Source organism: Carassius carassius, chromosome 21 (assembly GCF_963082965.1).
Source record: "Carassius carassius chromosome 21, fCarCar2.1, whole genome shotgun sequence".
NCBI classification, from domain to species: Eukaryota; Metazoa; Chordata; class Actinopteri; order Cypriniformes; family Cyprinidae; genus Carassius; species Carassius carassius.
The window spans coordinates 9516862-9541723 of NC_081775.1; the positions used below are offsets into that span (position 1 = coordinate 9516862).

Here is a 24862-nt window from a genome sequence, read left to right on the forward strand (position 1 = left end):
TTCTATGAGTGTTGTGTTTGTTTGGTGCCATGTGCTTTGTCCTGTTTCTTTTCTTACCCTGCCTATCGTGGTTCCTGGTACTCGTGTCTTGCTTTTCTACTGCTTCTGCCATTGTCCTGGTTATCTGTTTTGGTTTTGCCGTGTTGGCCTTTTGTTTCATTAAAATATATTTTCCCTGCATATGGACCCAGACCCTGTTCTTTCTTTGCCGGCCCGTGACATATACACTACCGTCCACAAGATTAGGGTCGATGATAGTTTTTGAGAAGTGGCTTTTGCTCATCTAGGCTGAATTTATTTGATCAAAATTACAGTAAAAACAGTAATATTGTAAAATATTATTATTTAAATAACGGTTATGTAATTATTCTTCAGTGTCACATGATCGTTTACAAATATTGTTGTGCTTTTTGAATATATTTGTGAAAACTGTGATAAATTTCTTTAAATTTCTTTAAATTCACTTCTCACTGCTGTGTGTGTGCACTTGGATGGGTTAAATGCAGAGCACCAATTTCGAGTATGGGCTACCATATTTGGCAAATGTCACGACTTTCAAATTTCTCGAACTCCATCCATCCATCCATCTTCTTCCGCTTATCCGGGGCCGGGTCGCGGAGGCAGCAGTCTAAGCAGAGAACCCCAGACTTCCCTCTCCCTAGACACTTCCTCCAGCTCTTCTGGGGGGACACCGAGGCGTTCCCAGGCCAGCCGGGAGACATAGTCTCTCCAGCGTTTCCTAGGTCTTCCCCGGGGTCTCGTCCCCGTGGGACGCGCCCGGAACACCTTCCAAATTTTTTAACAGTACTGTATACTACTTATAGATATTACTTGTATGTAATATAAATGTTATATAAGAAGATCGCAGAAACAAGTTTGTTAGGAAAATAGGGTTAAAATAAATAATTAAATAGTAGATTGCTACTACTATTATATGACAAATGAGCTACTATGTAAATGATGAACATCTTTGATTAGTTTCTCTGCTCGTGAGTACAGTATATACTCCATGCTCCCACTTGTCAAACGGCCACAACTGTGCCCAATCTACAAGCTCAGAGTGCACACGGGATTGTGATTGTCTGATTGGCATGAAACCCCAGGATTTTGGAGCACACTTGGTGGGTGACCTCATCCCTCCCACACCTCCCAGGAGATCCTCCTCGCACCATCCTTCTTTCTTCCCTCTGTGCGGTTGTTCTATCAGTCCATCTCTCTATCACTCCATCACTGTCCTCTCTCACATAGACAGCAATAATTATCCTCCCAAAGTCCTCTTCCTCCCCTCCGCTTCCCTTCCAGCCAATCACAAAGCAGCTTTGGGTCGCCGAACCGGGCCTCTCGCTTAAACATGGCATTTCCTGTTAAAGATAGGGCCCGCCCCCCTCCCTTCCTCCCCCTCAATCTTTTTCAAACAGGCTTTTGATTTCGCTCAGGGTCCTGGAATTAGGTGAACTTCCTACTGCACTTAATTGCTGTGATCTAGAAATGTCCATGTTGGGTTGTTAGAAGAAAACAGAGCAGAGAAAAATACAGTGACATCATTGGAGGAACATTTCATCTAAAAATGTCTTTATTTACTCAAGTGCTGTTATTTGTCAGAGAAATAAAAATTTGTAATTTTAAAGACATTATCGAGCACATATGTACATTTCATGTCACGGTCATAAATGGATGCCAAGAAATGAAATAAATAAATAGTAAAACATAACAAATATAGTCTACATAACTAATTATTTATGATTATTTCTGCCCAAATTTTACTTTTTCTTTTTCATTACATTTTTTTTTCGCCAAATAGTGCATTTTACATTTTAATTTTGTTTTAATGGTCTAATTACATTTTAAGTAAAGTTAACAAAACTTTAGCAGTTTAGTTATTCATAAAAATTTTAACAGTAATAGTGCCTTATGAATTGTGTTTTATAAAATAAATGCTCATGTTAATTTAATTATTCATTTAGTTTAACTTTAAGTGCTAAAATAACTAAAAACTAAAACTATAAAGACAGAAAACTAGGCAAAATTACAAAAATACAACAAAATCACAAACTATGAAGTGAAAATTAAAATTTAAGTGAAAGTAGAAAACATTATTTTAATCTAATTTAAATTACAAAAAAAAAATACTAACTAAAATAACACTAAATAACATGGTGTAAATAGCATCCAATGCTAATTACACAGTGCAAAGGATTTATATATATATATATATATATATATATATATATATATATATATATATATATATATATTGCTATTTAAATTTATAATCAGCATCTAAAAGCAACTGCCTTCAGATTTTTTATTTTTATTTTTTTTGGAGTAAACTATTGATTTAAGAAGTCCTTAAAATTTCACCTGGGAAAACAGGATTAAACATTTGCCTCCTTTATCTGTTCATTATAGGTCAGCAAATGTGATTTACAGTTTTTCTCAGTCACTTTGGTGCATTTCTCAAATCAGAAATGAAATTCTCAAAACTACTTGTACAACCTCAACATCATCTAGTCATTTATACAGATCACAAAACCAGTTGCTCATTCTTTTGAACAAGTTGCGATTGCTTTTGTACATTCATAAAATTGATTACGCACATTTATCTGTGGTTTCCTACATTATTAGTTGCTAATGTCATGTTGCTCAAAATGTATTATACAGTTTTCTGTACATTAGTCTTACTCCTCAAAACATCTAGTCTTTAGTTCATCGTATAAGTCATTCAATGCAAAATGGTTAATCTAGTTGTCATAAAATGCCAAGCACACTTTCTATTTTTATTTTGACGCATTATTATTAGACTTTTTGTCAATTTGGCATGAATTGTGCAAGTGAATCTTTACTAATGAAGAGAATGTAGATGATAAACCAATGATAAACCATTTCTCTGAAATAGCTCAAAGGTTCATCTCATGAATCTTCAGTTGGAGAGCTTATATTGTATAGACAGAGGACAACACAAGAGTTACAAATTCTGACAATGGACTTATTTTCATCTTTGTGCCCATATTTCTTTTTCCTTATACTGTATATATTCTATATCACAATGGCATTGTAACATTTTTTTTTTAATTGTTAATTTTTTGGGACAGACCACTAGTAAAAGTGTAACTGGGAATTCTATCGAGTCTCTTTCAATCAATATCCCACATACAGTAATGTGTAAATCTGTACTTTTGAAATGGATATGGCATACATAAGCATATGGCATACTGTTCAATACAGTAACTGTCATCCAAAATGTTGCCATAGTTTACATCAGAACATCTCTCCAGAGTACACTGTTATATTGACAGCATGACTAAGCGATTTGACTGTCTTATCCATAAACTATGACACAAGGACTTGTCATTCTGATGGCACTGACATGTTCATTGACACAGATATTTATTTTTGAGAGATGAACTAAGGATTTTGAGCAAGAGACTGGCTTTTGCAGGTAATCCATTGGGTTTTGCTATTTGTACGAGTTGTTTTGAGAAATGCACTTACTGTTTTGCAAATATCAAGGATGATTCGAGAAATGTACCAAATCGAGTGAGAAAATCTGTAATTAAACCTATTCTGTCCGAAAGAGGAAACAGTGTTTTTTATTCTGAAGATTTAGTGGAAGGACATCATTTTACAGATTACAGAGTACATTACACAAACAAACAAGCCGATGTCAACACACTCCCAAATATTCTTGCTGTTCTTCACAGAAAACTAGTTCAACACAACTCAACTAACCACAATTTAACAAAGATATTTCTAAAGTGACATTTACCATTATTTGGCACATTTTCACTAGTAATTTCAACAGGAATCTTTACTCAATTGGGAATTTTGCGTGAAAGCGATGCCGATTTCGCAACAGGTTTGAATTGATCACGCACTTTCTGTCTTCTTACGAGTGTGTTTTCATAGCGTTTCTTCCTCCAGCACTGCTCTTCTTTTTCAGTTCTTCCCATCACTGTTGTTTATATGTGGTTGCCTACTTGAAAAACTTTGGTTACGAGGCAGGATTTGACCTCTGACCCCGTGCCCTGATCAACCCTTGGGTGAGATGAGGGGGTAAGACCACAGTGAGGCTGCGCTGAAGCTGGGAGATGCTCATCAGGTGGCCACAACACAAGCCCTGCTCCAGCCCAGTGCTCTGGGCCTCGTAACCGCTAGTGTGCAGCCGGCCCATCTGCCCTGTTATTATGGCCATAGAGCTAGTGTCTCTTAAAATACACATCACAGCGCAAGCACACACTGTAGTATACATTACAACACCATCAAACACTAGTGTACTGACGGCGCATGATGTTTTTAGGGTATTCGTTACATTATACATCCCTAACAAATGTCAAACATATAGAGGCACATCACAGTCAGTAGTTGGGACTGTCCCAGGCCCTGTCACTGCAGGGGCCCACTAAGTACTCAAAAATACAGGGTAATTATTGGGCCCGGGGAAAGCATTACAATTTAGTTCCAGGCACCATTAATTTTACCAGCCCCTAAAAATACTTCATAGTAGATGCATTAGAGATCTTTAGAATGTATATATTTATGTCATGCATTTATATGCATAATGCATTTTTGGACATATATGTAATGCGCATGTATATACATGCTCAAATGGATGTATGTCAATACATATTGATATAAAAGACAGATATGTATATGTTGTTCTTTTTAGATTTAGGGCAATATGTGTAATATATTACATTTCTATATGGGGAGGCCAAATGTTCAGATCACATGACCAGCCAAAATCCAAGACAGCTGTCATATTGGCCAAAGCAACAAACAAAAAATAACAATGCACCATACAGAGTGCAAGTAAAAGTTGTTAGAAGATATCAGTCGTGACACAAACACTAATTAACTAAAGTCTTCTTTTTTTAACTATGTATTTCACAGCAATTCCTGATAAAGTTAAATGGTAAACTGTTATTTTATTTACTCACCACAACCCATTTTTATTCACATTTGGCACTGGGTAAATGTAAATTTTTAGACCCTTTGTACGTAACTACAAAATAAAAGCCCTAAAATATTGCTTAGTTGAAACTAATACATATTAGTGCATTCGCGGTTGGCACACAACACAATCCTCTACTCTTTTTCATTTCACTCATAATATTGATTGTGTCCTTGAAGCAAATGCTGCTATCGTTTTTCACCATGAATCACTCAAGGGGGAACCACTGGAATGTTATTTTTGATATCTTGTTGTCGTCACACGACCCATTCATACACTAAGTCCTTGACACCGTGTTGTTTGCACTGTTACTGGGCTGAATTTCATTATAATGCATTTCTGGAATTCTCTGCTGTGATTCAAACACCCACATGCACATAAAACAGCCTTTAATGCTGGAGAATGGCAGCAGGTGTCCATTCACACAATGCTGGCATATGCCACAATGTTGTTTTGCAAAGCTACATATGCATAGAAAAGTATCTGTTAACTATAGCTACCTCAGGCTGATAAAAGACACAAGCATATGACTTCTGCTAGTAATACCACTTCCTCAGTTAAACAATAACTCTTTCATTCATCAAAGCCTCTGGTCAGATCTGGCCTGCCTGTAAGTGAGAGTTCAGAGTTACAATCAAACTACTTTAACATAGATTTTGTTTTATAAAATGAATATATCCAGCCCTGGATGCTGATTGGTCCGTAAGTGTTATATGACAGAACTCCTCAGCATTAAACACTAGAATGAGAAAATCTAGTGAGTCCTCATGGCTAAATGTTTCCACCGCTGTGGTCATGGCATGAAAACATTGTTAAAATAATTTTAGGAAAAATATTTTATATAAAATGTTTTTATTACAGTGAATGTGGTCTGATTTACATTAAGGACAGTTAAGTACGTGATTCATTTACAAAACAAAAAAAATTGCTTTCATTTCTTTCTCTTTTTTCTTTTTTTTTTACTGAATAATGAAATCAGATGAGCTCAGATTCAATTAATTTAATTCACTATTCTTTTGTGAATTTAAATGTATGAAAAAAGGATTGTGGGTAACTGGAGAATGCGAAAAAAGTGCTTGGTGCATCCTTCAAAATAAGCTAAAAGAAAAATCCTTCAATTTGAGACCAAAACTTCAAATTAAATCCAATTAAAAATTAAAAAGCATTATTATTTTGAACTAAAACTAATAATAGTAGTATAATAATAGTAAAATTGTTTGCATTAATTGAAATACAGTGGAAACACTTGAAGTACTAGAATTACTCAAACTAAAATAAAAATATATAAAAGCTGAATAGAAAATATAAAAACTAATACAAATTACAAAAGCTCAAAATTACCAAAACTTTAACTAAAAATGAAAAAAGTTGAAGTACTAAGACTGAAATAAAAATAAATGAAAGGTGAATAGAAATATAAAATATATAATAACAAAGAATAAGGACAAGCACATAATTACTAAAACTTCACCTAAATATTAAGTTAAGTATTAGACCTACTAATATTTACTGAGAAATAAAAATAAATGAAAGCTGAAAAACAAAAAAAGACAAACACTTAAAAATGAAAACTGAACATTTTAAAATAAAATGAAAGCTAATTGAAATGTTAATAAATATTGTAATAGTACATAAATAATGTTAAAGTAACACTGAAAGTACAAATATTTAACATAAAATAACATGAAATGTCACAACATTTAATATTAAAATAACACTGAAATTAAATAGCTAAATATAAATCAGTATTCCAAGCCCACTACACGAATGTAACATGATGCATTTTTGAGCAAAACTAAATTTTCAATGAGTAAAATATGTTAGGCTATGTGACGCGATCGGAGGGGCGGGTGACGTGATGTGACAGTTATTACATTCTGATGGAAGATTAGAAACACAAACATTTCTTCTTTAGAAAACTGACTATGAACAGATGAATGGTGCACGTTAAGATTAGGAATGTGTATTATGTAAACGGGGTCCATACCAACTCAAATAATATTCACTTGTATGTAAATGGCCTTTCATACAAAACAAAAATCTCTCTTCTTTGACAAGCCAAATACTTCAAAGCTGTAATATTCTATTTAGAGCTGATAACGTGTGAATAAAGCTTTCATTGAGTGTTATTATATGATGTAGTCGTGAAGGCAGGAGGGCTGGACTCACCCCGGGCCGCAGGAGGTCAGTAGAGGTGACTGAAAGAGCCTCCTCCGTCGACTGAGCCTCAGCAGTGGGGCTTTCCCTGAGATCACTGGGGCCTCCAGAGGGACAGTTCATAATCATGTACTCCGCATCCTCTGCTAAACATAAAACACACACATCATCATTTATTTAAACAGACATGAGCCCAAACCCCAAAGTGAAGCAATAAACTGTGGTATGCCATTCATAACATGTGCATTTACATATAAAAGTCCTTTCAGTAATGTAGATGTTAAAGATTATGTTTTTTCTGTGTAAGGGTTATATGAGAACAGCTGTCTTTGAGTTGAACATCTGTCCCTCTCAAACTCTCTGTGACCCTGCACTGACTCTCTGTATCTTATAAACGCTCTCAGTTCAGCTCAGTCTCTACAGCCACAGGTGGATCTCCAGCAGTTATTAAAAACATATAAAACATGACAGCTGTGTCAGAGTTGTGCTGCAGCACTATTGCACAGAAGGGATGTTTAACAAAAGTGCACTCTTTGTATGGTGGAGTTTAAATACAAATAAAGATCAACAATACTGTAAAATACCACCTAAAAATTGAACACACTGTCTAAAAAGGAACTAAAAAACAAGTGCAGTAGCAATCCATCATTTTAATCAATAAACATTTTAACATTACTTATTTAAACTACCTTTCAGATCTTATGTACTTTTATATATTATATACTTTGAATACTTTTTCCACACTTGGTCACACTTTTACGACTTATCCAAACTATGACTTTTGCCTTAAACTTCTAATTTGCTGTTTATTAATAGTTAGTAAGGTAGTTGTTAGGTTTAGGTATTGGGTAGCATTAGGGATGCATAATATAGTCATCCAGAATATGTGCTTTAAGTACTAATAAACAGCCAATATCTGAGTTAATAGAGTTAATAGTAAGAATTTGTCCCTATACTAAAGTTATACCAAACACTTTTACTCAGCGAAGACTAAATTAACTTAAACTGAGATAAAAATGAATAAACGGGACAGTAAAGACATGTATGTGGTGGATTCTTATTTTAAATAAATGCTGTTCTTTTGAACTTTCTATTCATCAATCCCGAAAAAATGACTCACAGTTTCCACAAAAATAATAAGCAGCACATCTGTTTTCAGCATTGATAATAATCAGAAATGTTTCTTCAGCAGCAAATCAGTATATTTAATGATTTCTGAAGGATCATGCGACACTGAAGTCTGGTGTAATGATGCTGAAAATTCAGCTTTGCATCACTGGAATAAATTACATTTCAGTATATATGAAAATAGAAAACAGTTATTTGACATTGTTATAATATTTTATAATATTATGGTTTTAATGGATCTTTGATCTAATAAATGGTAAGCAAACTTCAAAAACATAAAAAAAATCTCACTAACAGTGCATATTTGCATATAGAATTTACAAATGTACTTTATATAATAAAGCGCTCACCTGGTGCATCCTTGTTGTCCTGTAGTTTATATAGCAGCTCTGAGATGGATTTTTTCTGGACCTGAGCGATATAACTGAGATTCTCAGTGTCCAGAACCAGCAAGAAGGCCTGCAGCTCTGAAACCAGCTGAGCCAGCACTGCAAAATCACAGAAAACAGACCTATGTATCAATACACACACAATTCAACTATTTTCACATTTACACTCCTTGATATGCACATCCCATATTTTCTCTCAAGCTCTTCACTGACACTGTTTATAATTACTTAATGTTTATTTAGAATGTGATTATTTTAAATTGTAAGTAATATTTTGATAATTATATAAGGGTTTTCATTTTTTTTTAAGTCTCTGCCTGCAACTTTTGAAATTCAGCTAGCAAAAACAGATGAGGGCATGATGAAACGTTTCCAAAAAACTATTTCAAATTTATTTTAAAAAAGGCAGAAAGTTGAAGCTTTCCCTATAAGTAATGTAGTTGAAAAGACATCCAAATATGTCCAAATGCACATGAAGAGGAAACAGCTGTTTTATGAAGTTAAGAATATATATATATATATATATATATACACACACACATACATATAACCCGACTAACCTGTAATATCTACCACTAAGTGTCTCCAGGAGCGATCTGTGTTCAATTTATTAAACCACAAAAGTAAATAGCCATGCTTATTGAATTAGGTGAGATTTTCAATCATCTCTTCAGGACACTGATATTATGAGAGAAGCAGAGGACTCCTAAACTGCTGATTTATTTGCTCTCTCAGCCGAATAAGTGCTGCTCCATGCTGCTTTGTATCAGTTGTACTAAAGTGACTTTATAACAAGGTTGGAGTGTATTCCTGCAGCCAAAGCCATTCATCACATTAGACTCGTATCCACACAAACATCACACACGCTGAGGCTGTACCTTTACTGCGTGCTTCAAGAGTCATTTTAATAATGAATCAACACATTTCTACCATTGTAGCAAACGCCTGCAGATTTTCAATCCTGCTGTGACATAAAGGAGGAAAAGTGGCCTTTACCTGTTTTATAATGGTTTAAATTGAGGCCTGCTCTCTGTCTTGCCCTTATTATGCTGGCTATAGACAAACAGGCCACTGTTCAATCCCTAACCATAGTAAACATACAGAGACTCCACACACTGTGTATATTACACACAAACACACACACACACATCTGTGGGCTTTTGTGCTGCAGTCAATCTTCTCTCACTCTTTCTCACACATCATTTAACACTCTCTCCCGGTTTCTCAAAGTCCTTGCTGTTTTCTCAGACGAGCATCACTATTATTATTGCTCATATGTAAGTTGACACCAAGTCTAGGCATTTAAATTCAGCACACAACTTACTCTGCGCTATAGAGACTTGAGCCATATCTAGAGACCAAACTATCAAACACTAAAAAAGCATCTTTTTCTGTTATATTCCATGTGAAAAAGAAGTGTTTTCACGTAAGTGCACTTAAAGAGAGATGTTTTCATGACTATAACACTCTCAAGTACACTTTAAAAAGTACAGTTTGTAATAATGTCAAATTAAAAGTGCTGTCACTTTAAATAGGATTTTTCTAATTAAACATGTTGTCAAACACATATAAAGTGCTTCATAATAATTTTAACTGAAGTGTATTATGATAATAAAATATTTAAATATATGACTTATAGTAAAAGTTTCAATAGAAATAAAACATATATTTTAATTTACCATAAATGCTTGTAGGTACATTTAGCAGTTACATAATTCAAAGTACTTAAAATAATTATGAAATGACATATAGAAAAGATGCATAGAGTGAAATTACATATAGTAGATATATAGTAAAGACGTCCTGATTAAGTTCAAAAAGCAAGGTCAACCAGTTGCACTTTTGTAAAATATGGTAAAGTGACCTTTTTTTTTGTTTTTTTTTTACAAGGGTATCTTCAGATTAATACATGTTTTAAATCATAACGTCAGACATTACTGGTCTGTCATAATATATAGGATCTCTCTTTGATGACCTCTACACAGGCCAGCTGTTGTTATAGAACTGAATGGACCTTTGAGAGATCTCTGTAGGGAAGCACATAAAGACCTGTATGACGCGTCTGAAACACATGGGTACTGTTATTTCACTACTCCTTTAAAAATGGGTCCTGATCTGTCAGCACTGAGGCCATCTACGGCACATGCGAGCATACTAAATGCTTAAACAGCAACTGATTTACCATTTAACACTTCTATTTGTATGAAAAATCTGACCACAAAATGTTGACAATTCACAAATTGTCAAAAATCACATTAGCGATTCCTTTTACGAGATAACTGGATTTGTAGCAAAGCTCATTAAGATGCTAGCATTATGATAGCCCTGATGAAAAAAACAATAGAAACCATCACATAAATGTTTATGGTTTCCACTACAAATACCATTACAAACATTACATACCATCCACTTATAACCATTAAAACCACTCAAAAATTGTGTTTTGGGACATATTCCAAAGGATTTAGTGGTTTTAACATATCAAAAATAGAAGGCAACCAAATACCAGTAAAGACCAACAGGCACCATTGCAGTTTCCATTAAAACCAGTACAATTCCCATTATAACCAAATAAATATAGTACTTCTATGATGGTTTCTATTTTTTTGTTTGTTTCAGCAGGGACTATAGCAGGCTAACTGGCTAATAATTCGCTAAGCTAGCACACAAATGAGATTAGGGATGGGACGATAACCGGTTTTATTGATAACCGTGATAAAATGTGCTGAAGGTTAGTAATATCGTTTAAAAATGAATTATCATTAAAACCGTGTTTGATTATCGCGGTTTTAATAACTCACTATTAAATCATGTCCAGCCAGCAACAGTCTGACGCAAGCGCAGCGCACAATGTTTTTTTTTTTTTTTTTCGAGAAGGAATGGCGAAAGTCAGTGACTTTTCTATGCTTTTCTATGCTTCTACACTTTTCATTGTAAGGAAGGAAATGCCACAGAATTTAATCTTTCTTTAAATTAAGTGCATAGAGTTGCTTGTTTTATTAGTTGTTTGTTGATTATTAAATATAAAACTTGCTGAAATGTTTTCAGTGTGAGCATCAACTATTTTTGAACACTTTCATCTCGTTTCAACAAAACCGTGATAATATTGATAATCGTTATAATTTTAGTCACTATAATCGTGATATTAAATTTTCATACTGTCCCATCCCTAAATGAGATCATGTTATGTTAGGTAGCTAATTAAAGGGATAGTTCCCACAAAACTGAAAATTTGATGTTTATCTGCTTACCCCTAGGACATCCAGTCCATCCAAAGTCACCTACATCCAGATGTAGGTGACTTTGTTTCTTCAGTACGACTACAAACTGAGATTTTTAAGTCAAACAGTTGCAATCCGTCAGTCAAAACAAATGTAAGTGGATGGGAATCACGGCTAAAACATATAATTTTTTAAAATAAAAAAACATACACAAAACCAAAATTACCCTTGTGGCCCGTGACAATACATTGATGTGTACTGACACAAAATGATTGGTCTGTGCAAAAAAATGAACAGTTTTTATATATATTTTTTTTTTTACCTCTGATGCACGCATTGTCCAAACTGTTAGAACCCTCCTGAGCACGTCCTCTAATGTGCATTCTCAGCAGTAGTGATGTGTCATTATTGAATGATTCGTTCATTTAGAACGAATCTTTAATGTGACTCGGGAAGAACGAGTTGTCTCGGGGGGTGATTCGTTCAGTCGCTCATGCGCAATTTTCTATAGGTTTTGTTCTGCTAGTAGTAATTCACCTGTGTCAGTCAATGCAGTCTGAGCCGGAAAGAGAATTGATTAGTTCATAGTTCGGGTCTATCAGGTTTTTGACTCGTTCCTTAATCACGTGACAGACCCATACGCTAAACCTATGTAGTCTGAGCCAGAAAGAGAATTGATTAGTTCATAGTTCGGGTCTATCAGGTTTTTGACTCGTTCCTTAATCACGTGACAGACCCATACGCTAAACCTATGTAGTCTGAGCCAGAAAGAGAATTGATTAGTTCATAGTTCGGGTCTATCAGGTTTTTGACTCGTTCCTTAATCACGTGACAGACCCATACGCTAAACCTATGTAGTCTGAGCCAGAAAGAGAATTGATTAGTTCATCTTTCGGGTCTTCGGGTTGTTCGTTCTTTTGTCACGTGACGTGACAACATTGGCTAGAGTAATTAGTTAATTTACAACCTTCCTTACAAATGGGTGCATAGTACTTATTATTATTTTTTATAATAATTATTGGTTATGCTTTAAATTTTGTCCATATGATGGCGAAATCACTATATTAATATAAATATATATATTAATAATAAGATATTTTTTCCGTGTTTTTTTTTTTTTTTACAGTGGATTCTAATCTTCAGAAATTACCTTGTTGTATGATTTATTACTTTTGAGTTCACCCTTCAGATTAAACTATATAACTGTAGTGTTACTTGTTTAGGATTCAAAATGATATTTGCTTTTAATTTATGTCATTATGTCCTTTTTGAGCAATTTTCTTGTACATATAGTAGACCAAAATTTCAAGTTTGCCTAGAAAAAGCAATTATTATACCAGCAAACTCAAAATTGTATTAAAAAGGAACAAACTAGGCTATTAATACTTTGTATTGTAGGCTTAGATTATTATATTATTATATAGCCTAGTGTTTATTTACTGATAGTAGGGCTGCACGATGTGTCGTTTAAACATCGATATCGCGATGTATGAATCCACGATAGTCACATCGCAGGATGTGCGATGTAGGCTGTCGTAGTTGATCCGTTATTCATTAACTGTATGGGCCAGCTGCTCCCCGGCCCTTGACGAATGTGTTTTGCGGATTAATTGCACAGCTTAACCATCATAGAGTGAGAGTTTATCATTTGCATGTGTTTTTAAGTCCTGTCAGTTTAACAGGGCGCATATAAGAACGAGCAGAGAGAGAGAGCGAGAGAGCCCCGGACGCACGCGCACGCTCACCATCTTCAAACAACACGAGCGCTGTCTTGTTCTCTCCCTTGCGCATATTAATCAAAATCAATTGACACGATGGTGTCGAACATCACTATCCAGTGATGAAATGTTTTCTGTGTTGTCAAATCTTGTGCGATATCCTAAACTGCAGAGATAATTACACAACGTGTGCCGTACACGTCTGATTCGCGAATTAATGATTCATTTGAACCGATTCAATTTAATGAATGGTTTAAACAACTGACCTGTCCAACACTGAACTCACGAGACGTCTGAATTGGTGTATAAAAAAAATCTGTAACACTTTACAATAATGTTCTATTTATTAAACCATTTAACTACATTATTTAACATTTACTATTACTAAACTGCACTTCTACAACATTGTTAATTTCAACATTTAGGCTTTAGCCTTCATCTTGGAAAGTTCATGTTAGTTAATATGTTAACAATTCAAACCATTTCCTAAAGTTACAAACAAATAATTTACTCTAATTTAAATAATACTCTGATGTTTAAATCATTAATGAGAATGTAAGTGTGCTCACCCCATTTTTGTTTGTAAGAAAAAATTAGATTAGATTTCATATAGCAATATATATCGCAGAAAAATAAAATATTGCAATGTAATTTTTTCCCAATATCGTGCAGCCCTAACTGATAGACAGTCAAAAAGACAAATTCATCAATATTTTATCTATAACAGGGTTTTATTTATTTATAAAATAATAACACACCACAGATCCTGACTATACTAGTGTATTGGGCTGTCACGTGATTAAGGAACCACTCGACCCGAAAGACTCATGAGATGAACTAATCAATTCTTTTTCCGGCTCAGACTGCATGGTTTAGCGTATGGGTCTGTCACGTGATTAAGGAATGACTTGAACCCGAAGACTTGTCAGACAAGAGTTGAGGTGAGCTAATCACAGACTGAAGACCCAGGTAAAAAATGAATTAATATTTTCTGTATCTTATACCATTTTAGTTGTGTACTGTTTGTAGTGTGATCAACGTTTGCATAAGTACTAGATGTGCTGGGGAAGTAACACGTAACATTATAATTACATTTTGCTAAAATGAACGAAATGACTCAAAAAAAGATTTGTTCACTCGGACAAAGATTCGGACTTATAAGTGCATTACTGCCACCTATCTCTTAAGTCAGACCTGGGCATATTACGGCCCGCGGGCCACATCCGGCCCTTTGTGTGTCCCTGTCCGGCCCCGGCCCAACATAGATTATAAAAATATCTATCGTATTTTCCGCACTATAAGGCGCACCGGATTATAAGGCGCATAGAATAGAAGATACTGCAGTCAAACTCGACGCGTCCGCATGAGCGCGAAGGTAATAAAAAAACTAATATCCATCTGCTCGGGCAGATTCGTCTTAACAGCGTGCGCGCGCCTCCGCATCCGAAGATCTGTTTGGGGAGTTGTGCGGAATGCGCGCGCACTCAGCGGAGGCTCGCGCTCTGTTGCCAGGCGACAGTGAAGTTGAATAGCAACAAGTGGTGTTACCCTCAAAATGTCAGCACACGCTAAGAAAACAAAAGTTGATAATGAATGTCGTGTTTTTAACAAGACATGGACTGCCAAGTACTTCTTCACAGAAATTAAAGGTAACGCTGTGTGCTTGATTTGCGGTACACAGGTCGCTGTGTTAAAAGATTACAATTTATTACATGTCTATAAACATGTTGCCCTTGTTTAAGCCCAGAACTGACTGTGTTAATTGTACTGAAAAGGTAAAATGAGGAGGAAAACATTACAAGTTGCTGTGTTGTTACATTTCTATAAACCTTTTGTTATTCTTTGTTTTTGAAGATTAACAAGTTCAAATTAAATTGCACTGATTCAGTGATTGTTTTTGTTTTATTTGACCTACGCACCACAATTTCACTTAGCCAAATATAAACAGAATTTTATTTTAGTTTTATTCTACTGATTACCAGTACCAGCTATTCATAATATATAATTAAGGGAATTGTACAATGGAAGAAAGCTGAGCAGAATTAAGTGTTATTGTTGGTGTGGCCCTCTGACACGATTCAGGTTTCTCATGTGGCCCCTTGTCAAAATTAATTGCCCACCCCTGTCTTAAGTGGACCATTGACACTCCTAATTGAGATTGTAAATAGAGTGTCAATGGGCATTTGAGAGATAGGTGGTGGTAATGCACTTATATGTCTGCGATCTGCCATGAAGCAAGAAGAAGAAGCCTCCTTAAGCACCTGCTGTTGAGAGCGCGCTCAGGAGGATGCGTTCTAACAGTTCAGACAATGTGTGAATCAGAGGTAAAAAAACAATATAGATACTGTTCAGTTTCTTGCACAGACTGGTGGTTTTGTGTCTTTACACATCACTGTAACGTCACGAGCCGCAGGGTTTAATTTGGTTTTGTTTGTGTATGTTTTTGTTTTATTGTATGTTTTAGCTGTGTTTCCCATCCACTTACATTGTAAGACTGACAGACTGCAACGGTTTGAGTTAAAAATCTCAGTTTGTGATGTACTGAAGAAACTAAGTCACATATATATTGGATGCCCTGGGGGTAAGCAGATAAACATCACATTTTAATTTTTGGGAGAACTATCCCTTTAACCGGCTAACAGTAAAGTAATTCAGTCAAAATTGCAAAGGGCCAGAGAGAGAAGAAAACTGTAAACGTGGCTCCTTATCCGAGGCCGAGCTTTTATCATCTGCCAGAGAAAGGATCACAGGATCCAAGTGGAGCTGTTTCAAAGGATGTGTCTCTTTGACTCTTCTTTACAATCAAATATCACCAAAACCTGCAGTCAAAAGAAAAATATTAAGTTTGTAAATAAATAATTATTAGTGAATGAGATACATTTTTATTTATATAAATATAAATAAAAGCGTACCTTATTTAGTAATAATTATGTGGATTATCTCATATTTTCATAAACATGAGAACTTATCAAAAAGAAATGACCTTTGAGGCCCATTGTTACCATTTAGAACAAGGTTAGTTATTTTAAACACCAATGCAATGCAATACTATAAACTTCTGAGCTTGAACAGAAACTCAACTTCTGGTCTGTGCAAACCACTGCTCTCGGTTCACACTGTCTGTTTTCCCAAATAGGGTCCCAGAGCTGAGCATCTCAGTTGTGTCTATTCTGAACTCAGTCCCATGTCTGCAGGGTGCAGTGGTGGTTTAGGGCTCCAGCTGTGGCTTCATCTCCTGGGAGTAAACATCTGAATTCCCATGGGTTTATATGGGGTCATGGATGAGTACTAGTAGACATCTAACAATGCCTCAACAGCGCTCCTCAAACAAACATTTCAAGAACTGTAAAAAGAGCCATGAGAATGCAGTAAATCCCACCACAACTCATGTACATGTCAGGAAAAATAGAGGTGTGTATAATATATCTTATAGATACAGTATCTATATCCATTATCTCCAGAATCACTGATATATTACTATATGCAGACCCACATTGAATATGTTGACTTTTTGCTGCTATTTTGATGGAAAACTTTGTACATAATGGTCATTTCCATTGTGTGAATGGGTCAAAGACAAATTTACAAAATAAAGGAAAAATATTTTTGACTTGACATGAAATGTCATAACCATCATGTAAAAAATGATGTTAACCACATTCATCTTGATAAAAAAAAGGCATGGTAAGGTGTTTTACAAATATCTTTAATTATTAAACGGGTCATATGATGCTTTTTTAAAGATCATTATTTTGTGTATTTGGTGTAACAGAATATGTTGACATGCTTTAATGTTCAAAAAACACATTGTTTTTCAAATACTGTACATTATTCTCTCAAACACTTTGTTTTCTACAAAGTCCCTCCTTCTGACAAGCGCAGTATGCTCTGATTGGCCAGCTGACCCAGTGCATTGTGATTGGCCGAACACTGCATGCACTTGTCGTAAATGTAACGCCCCTTTCCATAATCACGAGCTTCATCTTTCAAAATAAATGTAAAGACAGTTAATAATGTCCTTAGTTTTAATATCAGTTCAAGCTTGAAAGAGGAACAGGGTCGCGTGACAGACAGTGATGAAGACTGAATGTGTTTGAAGTAGGGCTGGATGATATGGAGCAAAAAATATATCTCGATATATTTTGCTATATCTCGAAATACGATATATATCTCGATATCTTTACAGGAAAAATAACCCCCCCAAAACTACTGCAAAAACAAATATGCCAAATATTACATGTTTAGGGCCCTATGAAATGTTTTATTTTTTTCTTCACCATATAGTTTAATTGTTACCTAATTCTGTGTTTTAGCATGTGTAATTATTTAAATGCATAAAAACAAATTAATTTGTTAATTTCTTTTCTTAAAATAGCCTTATGTGAAATGTTTTGTCCCCTCTGAAATTCTGTGTATTTAAATTTTTCTGGTTATCAAATGAAGGCATAAAACATTCATTTAATTTATCTTTTAATAATTGAAAATTAAGCAAACTTTATTTTTTGGTAAACAAAGGGGATTTACTATTAAAAATTATACATGGAAGAAATGTTGTGTGATTATTCCTTAAATTATGTTCGTTTCATTTTAATAGTAGTAGTAGTAGGCTATGTACATTCTGCTGAAAAATAGTAATAGATTTTTGGCAAATACTTTTATTTTGACGGGTTACCGTACCGTTACAGTTCTGCGTCTGTGATACTACAATCTATGATGTGATATATGACGCTAGTTTTACTCAAATCAAACGGTCAGATGCTCATGAAGTGACTCTCAGTGCAGTTCTGGAGATGTTGTTCCTGTGTTCACGTCCTGATTTAGTGAGACGACAGAAGGTGAGCATCACGCGCGTGTGTGTAATAGACGAAGATGCGCTTCTGCGCCATTCATTAACACAGACACGCAGAACAGGCAGGATTCATATTTAAATGGACTTTTCTGGCTTAATATTTATAGATATTAGTCCATTTCGTGATTTGATCCGAGTGCAATGACCTACTTTTGATTAATTCATTGAAAATTTGACAAATTCCGTGACATTCCACGTTAAACAAAAATGTACTTTTTTATGGCTGGATTACGCGATTCCGTCCACATTTTCTGCATTGCGGAAATCATAGGGCCCTACAGTAGACATCTGTCTGCTGTTCGCCCGATGCATTAAAACCGATGTATCTCCATATAATGGAGCCAGTTGTCCTTTTTTTTTTTTTTTTACTAGTTCTGTACACGCAAGGGGAGGGGGGACAAAATCAAGGAGGTGGGGGGGTGAGCGAACAAACAAGCAAAGTGGCGGAATCAGATTTAAATATAAACAATCAATATATACGATATGTCAAAATCCATATCGTGTTTAAAAAATATCTCGATATATTTTAAATATCGAGATATCGCCCACCCCTAGTTTGAAGTACACAATCACAGACGGTTAAGACAGTTGACTCCACTGTGTGACCCTCTCTCTCTCTCTCTCTCTCTCACACACACACACACACACACACACACACAATACGCACAAAACTCTGCATTTGAACAGTCAATAGCAAATACTTAAAAACGAATTACAAAACATACTTACAGTAGCTGATTCAGAAGCTCCAGATTGTTGTAACAAAGTCAGAACGACCTCCTCTCCTAGGTTCACGAAACGGTCGTCCATAAAATGCGTTGCTGTTCTGTTGTAAGTAATCTTAAAGATTCCTAAATGCATCTACTTTCTGAAGGCCAAATAAAGTGCTTTTGCTTTTGCGTAGATACACACAGCATCTCCCTGACATGACTGCTTCAAAACTAACTGCGGTTACTGAAACCACACCTTCTTTCTTTGCGTGAACATTTGGGCAGCATTACGCAAATATTTCCACATAATGACATAGTAATGTGGGGCGTGTTTGAATGAGCCGTTTTAGGGGGGCGCGGCAGAGTCTTAACTTTGATAAAGAATATCTCTTTGGATTTGAGAGTTTAGTCTTTGCAACTTTACAGATCTACTTCATGCAGCAAGAGCTTGTAACACTCCAAAGAGAATGGAAAAATTGAAATCGCATCATATTACACCTTTAATTAAGAAATCAAAATAAAATTGTGGTCACACCATATTGTACAAATTGAAACTTACATTTTAATATGGACAGTCACAGAATTTGAAGTTAGCATAAATTAATCAAAATCAAATCTCTGAATGGACCAGTATCTGTAAATGTTAAACCACAAAAGTTGGTTGAAATATGAATCCTGCATGTTCTGCGCATCTCTGTGTGAGTGAAGGAATGGCAGAGACGTTCGGGTTGGTTTACTTCACCGATTGAAGTGCGTGGCGCTTGAAGTAATTTCAGCATCTGCAGTCTCAATGAAGACATAACTACATAAACAACATCACCAGAACTGTTCTGAGTCACTTCACATGCATTTTACCATTTCATTTGAGTAAAACCAGTGTCAAAATAAAAGTAGCCCGTCAAAATAAAAGTTCATTTTTACATAAAGGCATTGTGCTAGAAATATTACTATTATTCAGTAGAATGTATGTGATACTGCTACTACTGTTGAAAAAATTAATAAAACTTAAGAAATAAATCACACAATATTTCTTCAATGTTTAAATTTTATTAGCAAATCCCCTTTATTTATCAAAAATATAAAATGTTTACATTTCATTAATTAAAAGACAAATTAAATTTGGGTGAAACTTTTTACTGTTTACTGTTTTTCATAATTATATTACTTGTAGAAAAACTTTAAACATAATTGTAAATAAGTATAAAGAATGGTATTGGTTTTATTTTTAGTGATAAAAAGTGTTTTTTTCTTTTTTTAATTAGAATTTTTGTGTGTTTTGCTTTGGTACCGAAATTGGTACAGAGAACTGTGGATTTTCACTGGTATCAGTACCAAATACTGAAATTTTGGTACCATGACAACACTAATATATATATATATACATACACATTTTTAAATAAATCTTTAAATAAATAAAAAAATGCTCATAATTGAAGAGGTGTATATAATTTTATTAATTAATTTTTTTTTTACAGTGAATTTCGTTTTTTCTTTTCAATAAATGTACAGACATTTCTAAAATTATTTTTGTAGATTAATATTGTCTTATTATTGTAGATTAATAAGAAAGAATTTTTTTTAAACAACTGTAGTATGAAAATGCAACATAAAATTGTAAAAAGTCGAGGAGGTCTGAATACTTTCTGAATGCATTGTAACTATTTTACATTCTTTTTTTATAAAAATAAATGAATACATCCAGAAAAATGTTAAATCAGGCAGCTCTACTACTGAATTTACAATCCAACTGAATGTACATTATCCAGTAACTTTGGATTTTGCAAACACAAATTAACAAACAACAAATAAATGCAAATAAAAGATGTGTGTGAAGCTACAGTACAGCTCACAGTTAAACATTATACATAATAGCAAAAAGCTGTTTTTCTCCAGGAAACTGGGGCTGTAAAAGAGATGATAAATATCACTTACATACAGTAGCACTTATTCCAGAAAGCTTCCTGTAAAAAAGAGAATTCTGTTTTCATTTATCGAACACACTGACCTTCAGACATGACAGAGCTGGCGATGGAGTGCTAACAGTAAAGTCATTAAGCAAACAGAGCTCCAGCCAGATGTCAATGGCTGACTGTGACGGAGGCTCTCTGCCCTTCAGATTGTCATTCTCAAGGTCTCAGTCTTCACACTACCCTCTTTTATTCTCCAAACTCCACCATTTCTCACTGTATTGGCAACTTTAGACCATTTTCTTGAGCAGATGTTCAAAGCAAGCCTTCATCATGCTTTTGCGTATATGAGAATCTATAAAAAAACGTTCATGTGTTACTGTGATAAGATGTTTCTCGTAGACTTAAGCCAATAACAACAGTCTGCAAAGAAATCACCCACCCATTCTTTCTTGGTGCAGGAACTGTAAAATGTGTGGAGGAGAAATAGTGAGCATTGTCATAACAACGTCTCAAAAGTCAAAGAATCCAGCTACTGGCTTCCGGCGAAATCAAACACACACAAACACTCATCCTTTATCGCTTTGAGGTTTTACTGAACCTTTACTTCTTATGTCTACACTCTTAAAAATAAAGGTCCTTTTTTGGCATCAATGGTTCCATAAAGAATTTTTAACATCCATGGAACCTTTCCATTGCACAAAAGGTTCTTTACTACAAGAACTGCTCACTAAAAAAAATGAAGCCTCAACAAGTGTTGACATTTCCCAACACCACAGCAGTAATAACTTTATGAACTACTTTACTTCTAAAATCGATACTATTAGAGATAAAATTGCAACCATTCAGCGGTCAGCTACAGTATCGCATCAGACAGTGCACTATAGACCCCCTAGTTCCACTCATTCTCTACTATAGGAGAGAAAGAATTGTATAAACTTGTTAAATCATCTAAACCAACAACATGTATGTTAGACCCTATACCATCTAAGCTCCTAAAAGAGGTGCTTCCAGAAGTCATAGATCCTCTTCTGACTATTATTAATTCCTCATTGTCATTAGGATATGTCCCCAAAACCTTCAAACTGGCTGTTATTAAGCCTCTCATCAAAAAAAAAAAAAAAAAACACAACTTGACCCCAAAGAACTAGTTAATTATAGACCAATCTCAAATCTCCCTTTTCTGTCCAAGATACTAGAAAAGGTGGTATCCTTACAATTATATTCCTTCTTAGAGAAAAATGGTATATGTGAGGATTTCCAGTCAGGATTTAGACCGTATCATAGTACTGAGACTGCTCTCCTTAGAGTTACAAATGACTTGCTCTTATCATCTGATCGTAGTTGTATCTCTCTATTAGTTCTATTGGGTCTTAGTGCTGCGTTTGACACAATTGACCACAACATACTTTTGCATAGACTTGAACACTTTGTTGGCATCAATGGAAGTGCATTAGCATGGTTTAAATCGTACTTTTATGACCGCCATCAGTTCGTAGCAGTGAATGAAGATGTATCATATCGATCACAAGTGCAGTATGGAGTACCTCAAGGCTCAGTACTAGGGCCGCTACTCTTCACGCTTTATATGTTACCCTTGGGAGATATCATCAGTAAACATGGTGTTAGCTTTCACTGTTATGCTGATGATACTCAGCTCTATATTTCTTTGCGGCCCGGTGAAACACACCATTTTGAAAAATTAATGGAATGCATAGTCGATATAAAAAACTGGATGACGAGTAATTTCTTTCTGCTAAATTCTGAAAAAACAGAGGTGTTAATTATAGGACCTAAAAACTCTGCATGTAATAACCTAGAACACTGTCTAAGACTTGATGGTTGCTCTGTCAATTCTTCGTCATCAGTTAGGAACCTAGGTGTGCTATTTGATCGCAATCGTTCCTTAGAAAGCCACGTTTCTAGCATTTGTAAAACTGCATTTTTCCATCTTAAAAATATATCTAAATTACGGCCTATGCTCTCAATGTCAAATGCAGAAATGTTAATCCATGCATTTATGACCTCAAGGTTAGATTATTGTAATGCTTTATTGGGTGGTTGTTCTGCACGCTTAGTAAACAAACTACAGTTAGTCCAAAATGCAGCAGCAAGAGTTCTTAATAGAACCAGGAAGTATGACCATATTAGCCCGGTCCTGTTAACACTGCACTGGCTCCCTATCAAACATCGTATAGATTTTAAAATATTGCTTATTACTTATAAAGTCCTGAATGGTTTTGCACCTCAGTATCTGAATGAGCTCCTTTTACATTATAATCCTCTACGTCCGCTACGTTCTCAAAACTCAGGCAATTTGATAATACCTAGAATATCAAAATCAACTGCGGGCGGCAGATCCTTTTACTATTTGGCGCCTAAACTCTGGAATAACCTACCTAACATTGTTCGGGAGGCAGACACACTCTTGCAGTTTAAATCTAGATTAAAGACCCATCTCTTTAACCTGGCATACACGTAACATACTAATATGCTTTTATTATCCAAATCCGTTAAAGGATTTTTAGGCTGCATTAATTAGGTAAACCGGAACCAGAAACACTTCCCATAACACCCGATGTACTTGCTACATCATTAGAAGAATGGCATCTACGCTAATATTTGTCTGTTTCTCTCTTATTCCGAGGTCACCGTGGCCACCAGATCCAGTCTGTGTCCAGATCAGAGGGTCACTGCAGTCACCCGGATCCAGTACGTATACAGACCAGATGGTGGATCAGCACCTAGAAAGGACCTCTACATCCCTGAAAGACAGCGGAGACCAGGACAACTAGAGCCCCAGATACAGATCCCCTGTAAAGACCTTGTCTCAGACGACCACAGGAAACAGATGATTCTTCTGCACAATCTGACTTTGCTGCAGCCTGGAATTGAACTACTGGTTTCATCTGGTCAGAGGAGAACTGGCCCCCCAACTGAGCCTGGTTTCTCCCAAGGTTTTTTTCTCCATTCTGTCACCGATGGAGTTTCGGTTCCTTGCCGCTGTCGCCTCTGGCTTGCTTAGTTGGGGTCACTTCATCTACAGCGATATCGTTGACTTGATTGCAAATAAATGCACAGACACTATTTAACTGAACAGAGATGACATCACTGAATTCAATGATGAACTGCCTTTAACAATCATTTTTGCATTATTGACACACTGTTTTCCTAATGAATGTTGTTCAGTTGCTTTGACGCAATGTATTTTGTTTAAAGCGCTATATAAATAAAGGTGACTTGACTTGACTTGACTAAAAGGGTTCTTTGAGGAACCAAAAATAGTTCTTCTATTGCATCAGAGCAAAAGCCCCTTTTAAAAACCTGTATTTTTAAAAATGTACACTTATTTTACCCTAATTAGCCTGTGACTGTATCTTTCAATTACTGTGCACAACCTAAAGAGGAAACCCTTGGCTTGATGGTGTGTCTCACCGTACATTCAATTCTTCTAATACAGCCTTGGTATCTCAAACACTAATACTGGATAATAAACTGTACTAACTATGTGCAATATGTTTCCATCACCGTCTAGAACAAAATGTTCATCTTTCAGTAATGACATTAAAGGAATTTTCCATGCAATACTGCTTTATTTTTGCTGTACATTGCCACAATCATTTATAATTTATAAATAATTTTAAACCCTTCAGAAATCATTCTATTATGACCTGGTGCTCAAAACTAATGTCTTATCATGATCAGTTGTGCTGCTTAATATTTTGGTGGAAACTGAATAAATAAATAAATGGATGGCTAATACTGCCACTTAAGACTTCCATTGTAAATGCACAATTGTCAACTGATTTTCCCGGTAGATTTTCACAGACCT

General features: G+C 35.3%; 1 protein-coding gene across 3 annotated transcripts in view; it reads right to left on the bottom strand.

The window, feature by feature from the left end:
• The window catches only part of LOC132097491 (actin filament-associated protein 1-like 2), a 56112-nt gene that overhangs the window by 24459 nt on the left and 6791 nt on the right, over window positions 1-24862 (bottom strand). The window contains exons 2-3 of one of the 3 annotated variants that reach the window (XM_059503228.1): window positions 8587-8724; window positions 7121-7251 (exon numbers count right to left, since the gene is read on the bottom strand). In XM_059503228.1, coding sequence (XP_059359211.1) covers window positions 7121-7251; window positions 8587-8724 — 269 coding nt within the window. Of the gene's footprint in view, window positions 1-7120; window positions 7255-8586; window positions 8725-24862 lie in introns of all 3 variants that reach the window. The other 2 variants (XM_059503227.1, XM_059503229.1) reach the window with 2 other exon arrangements.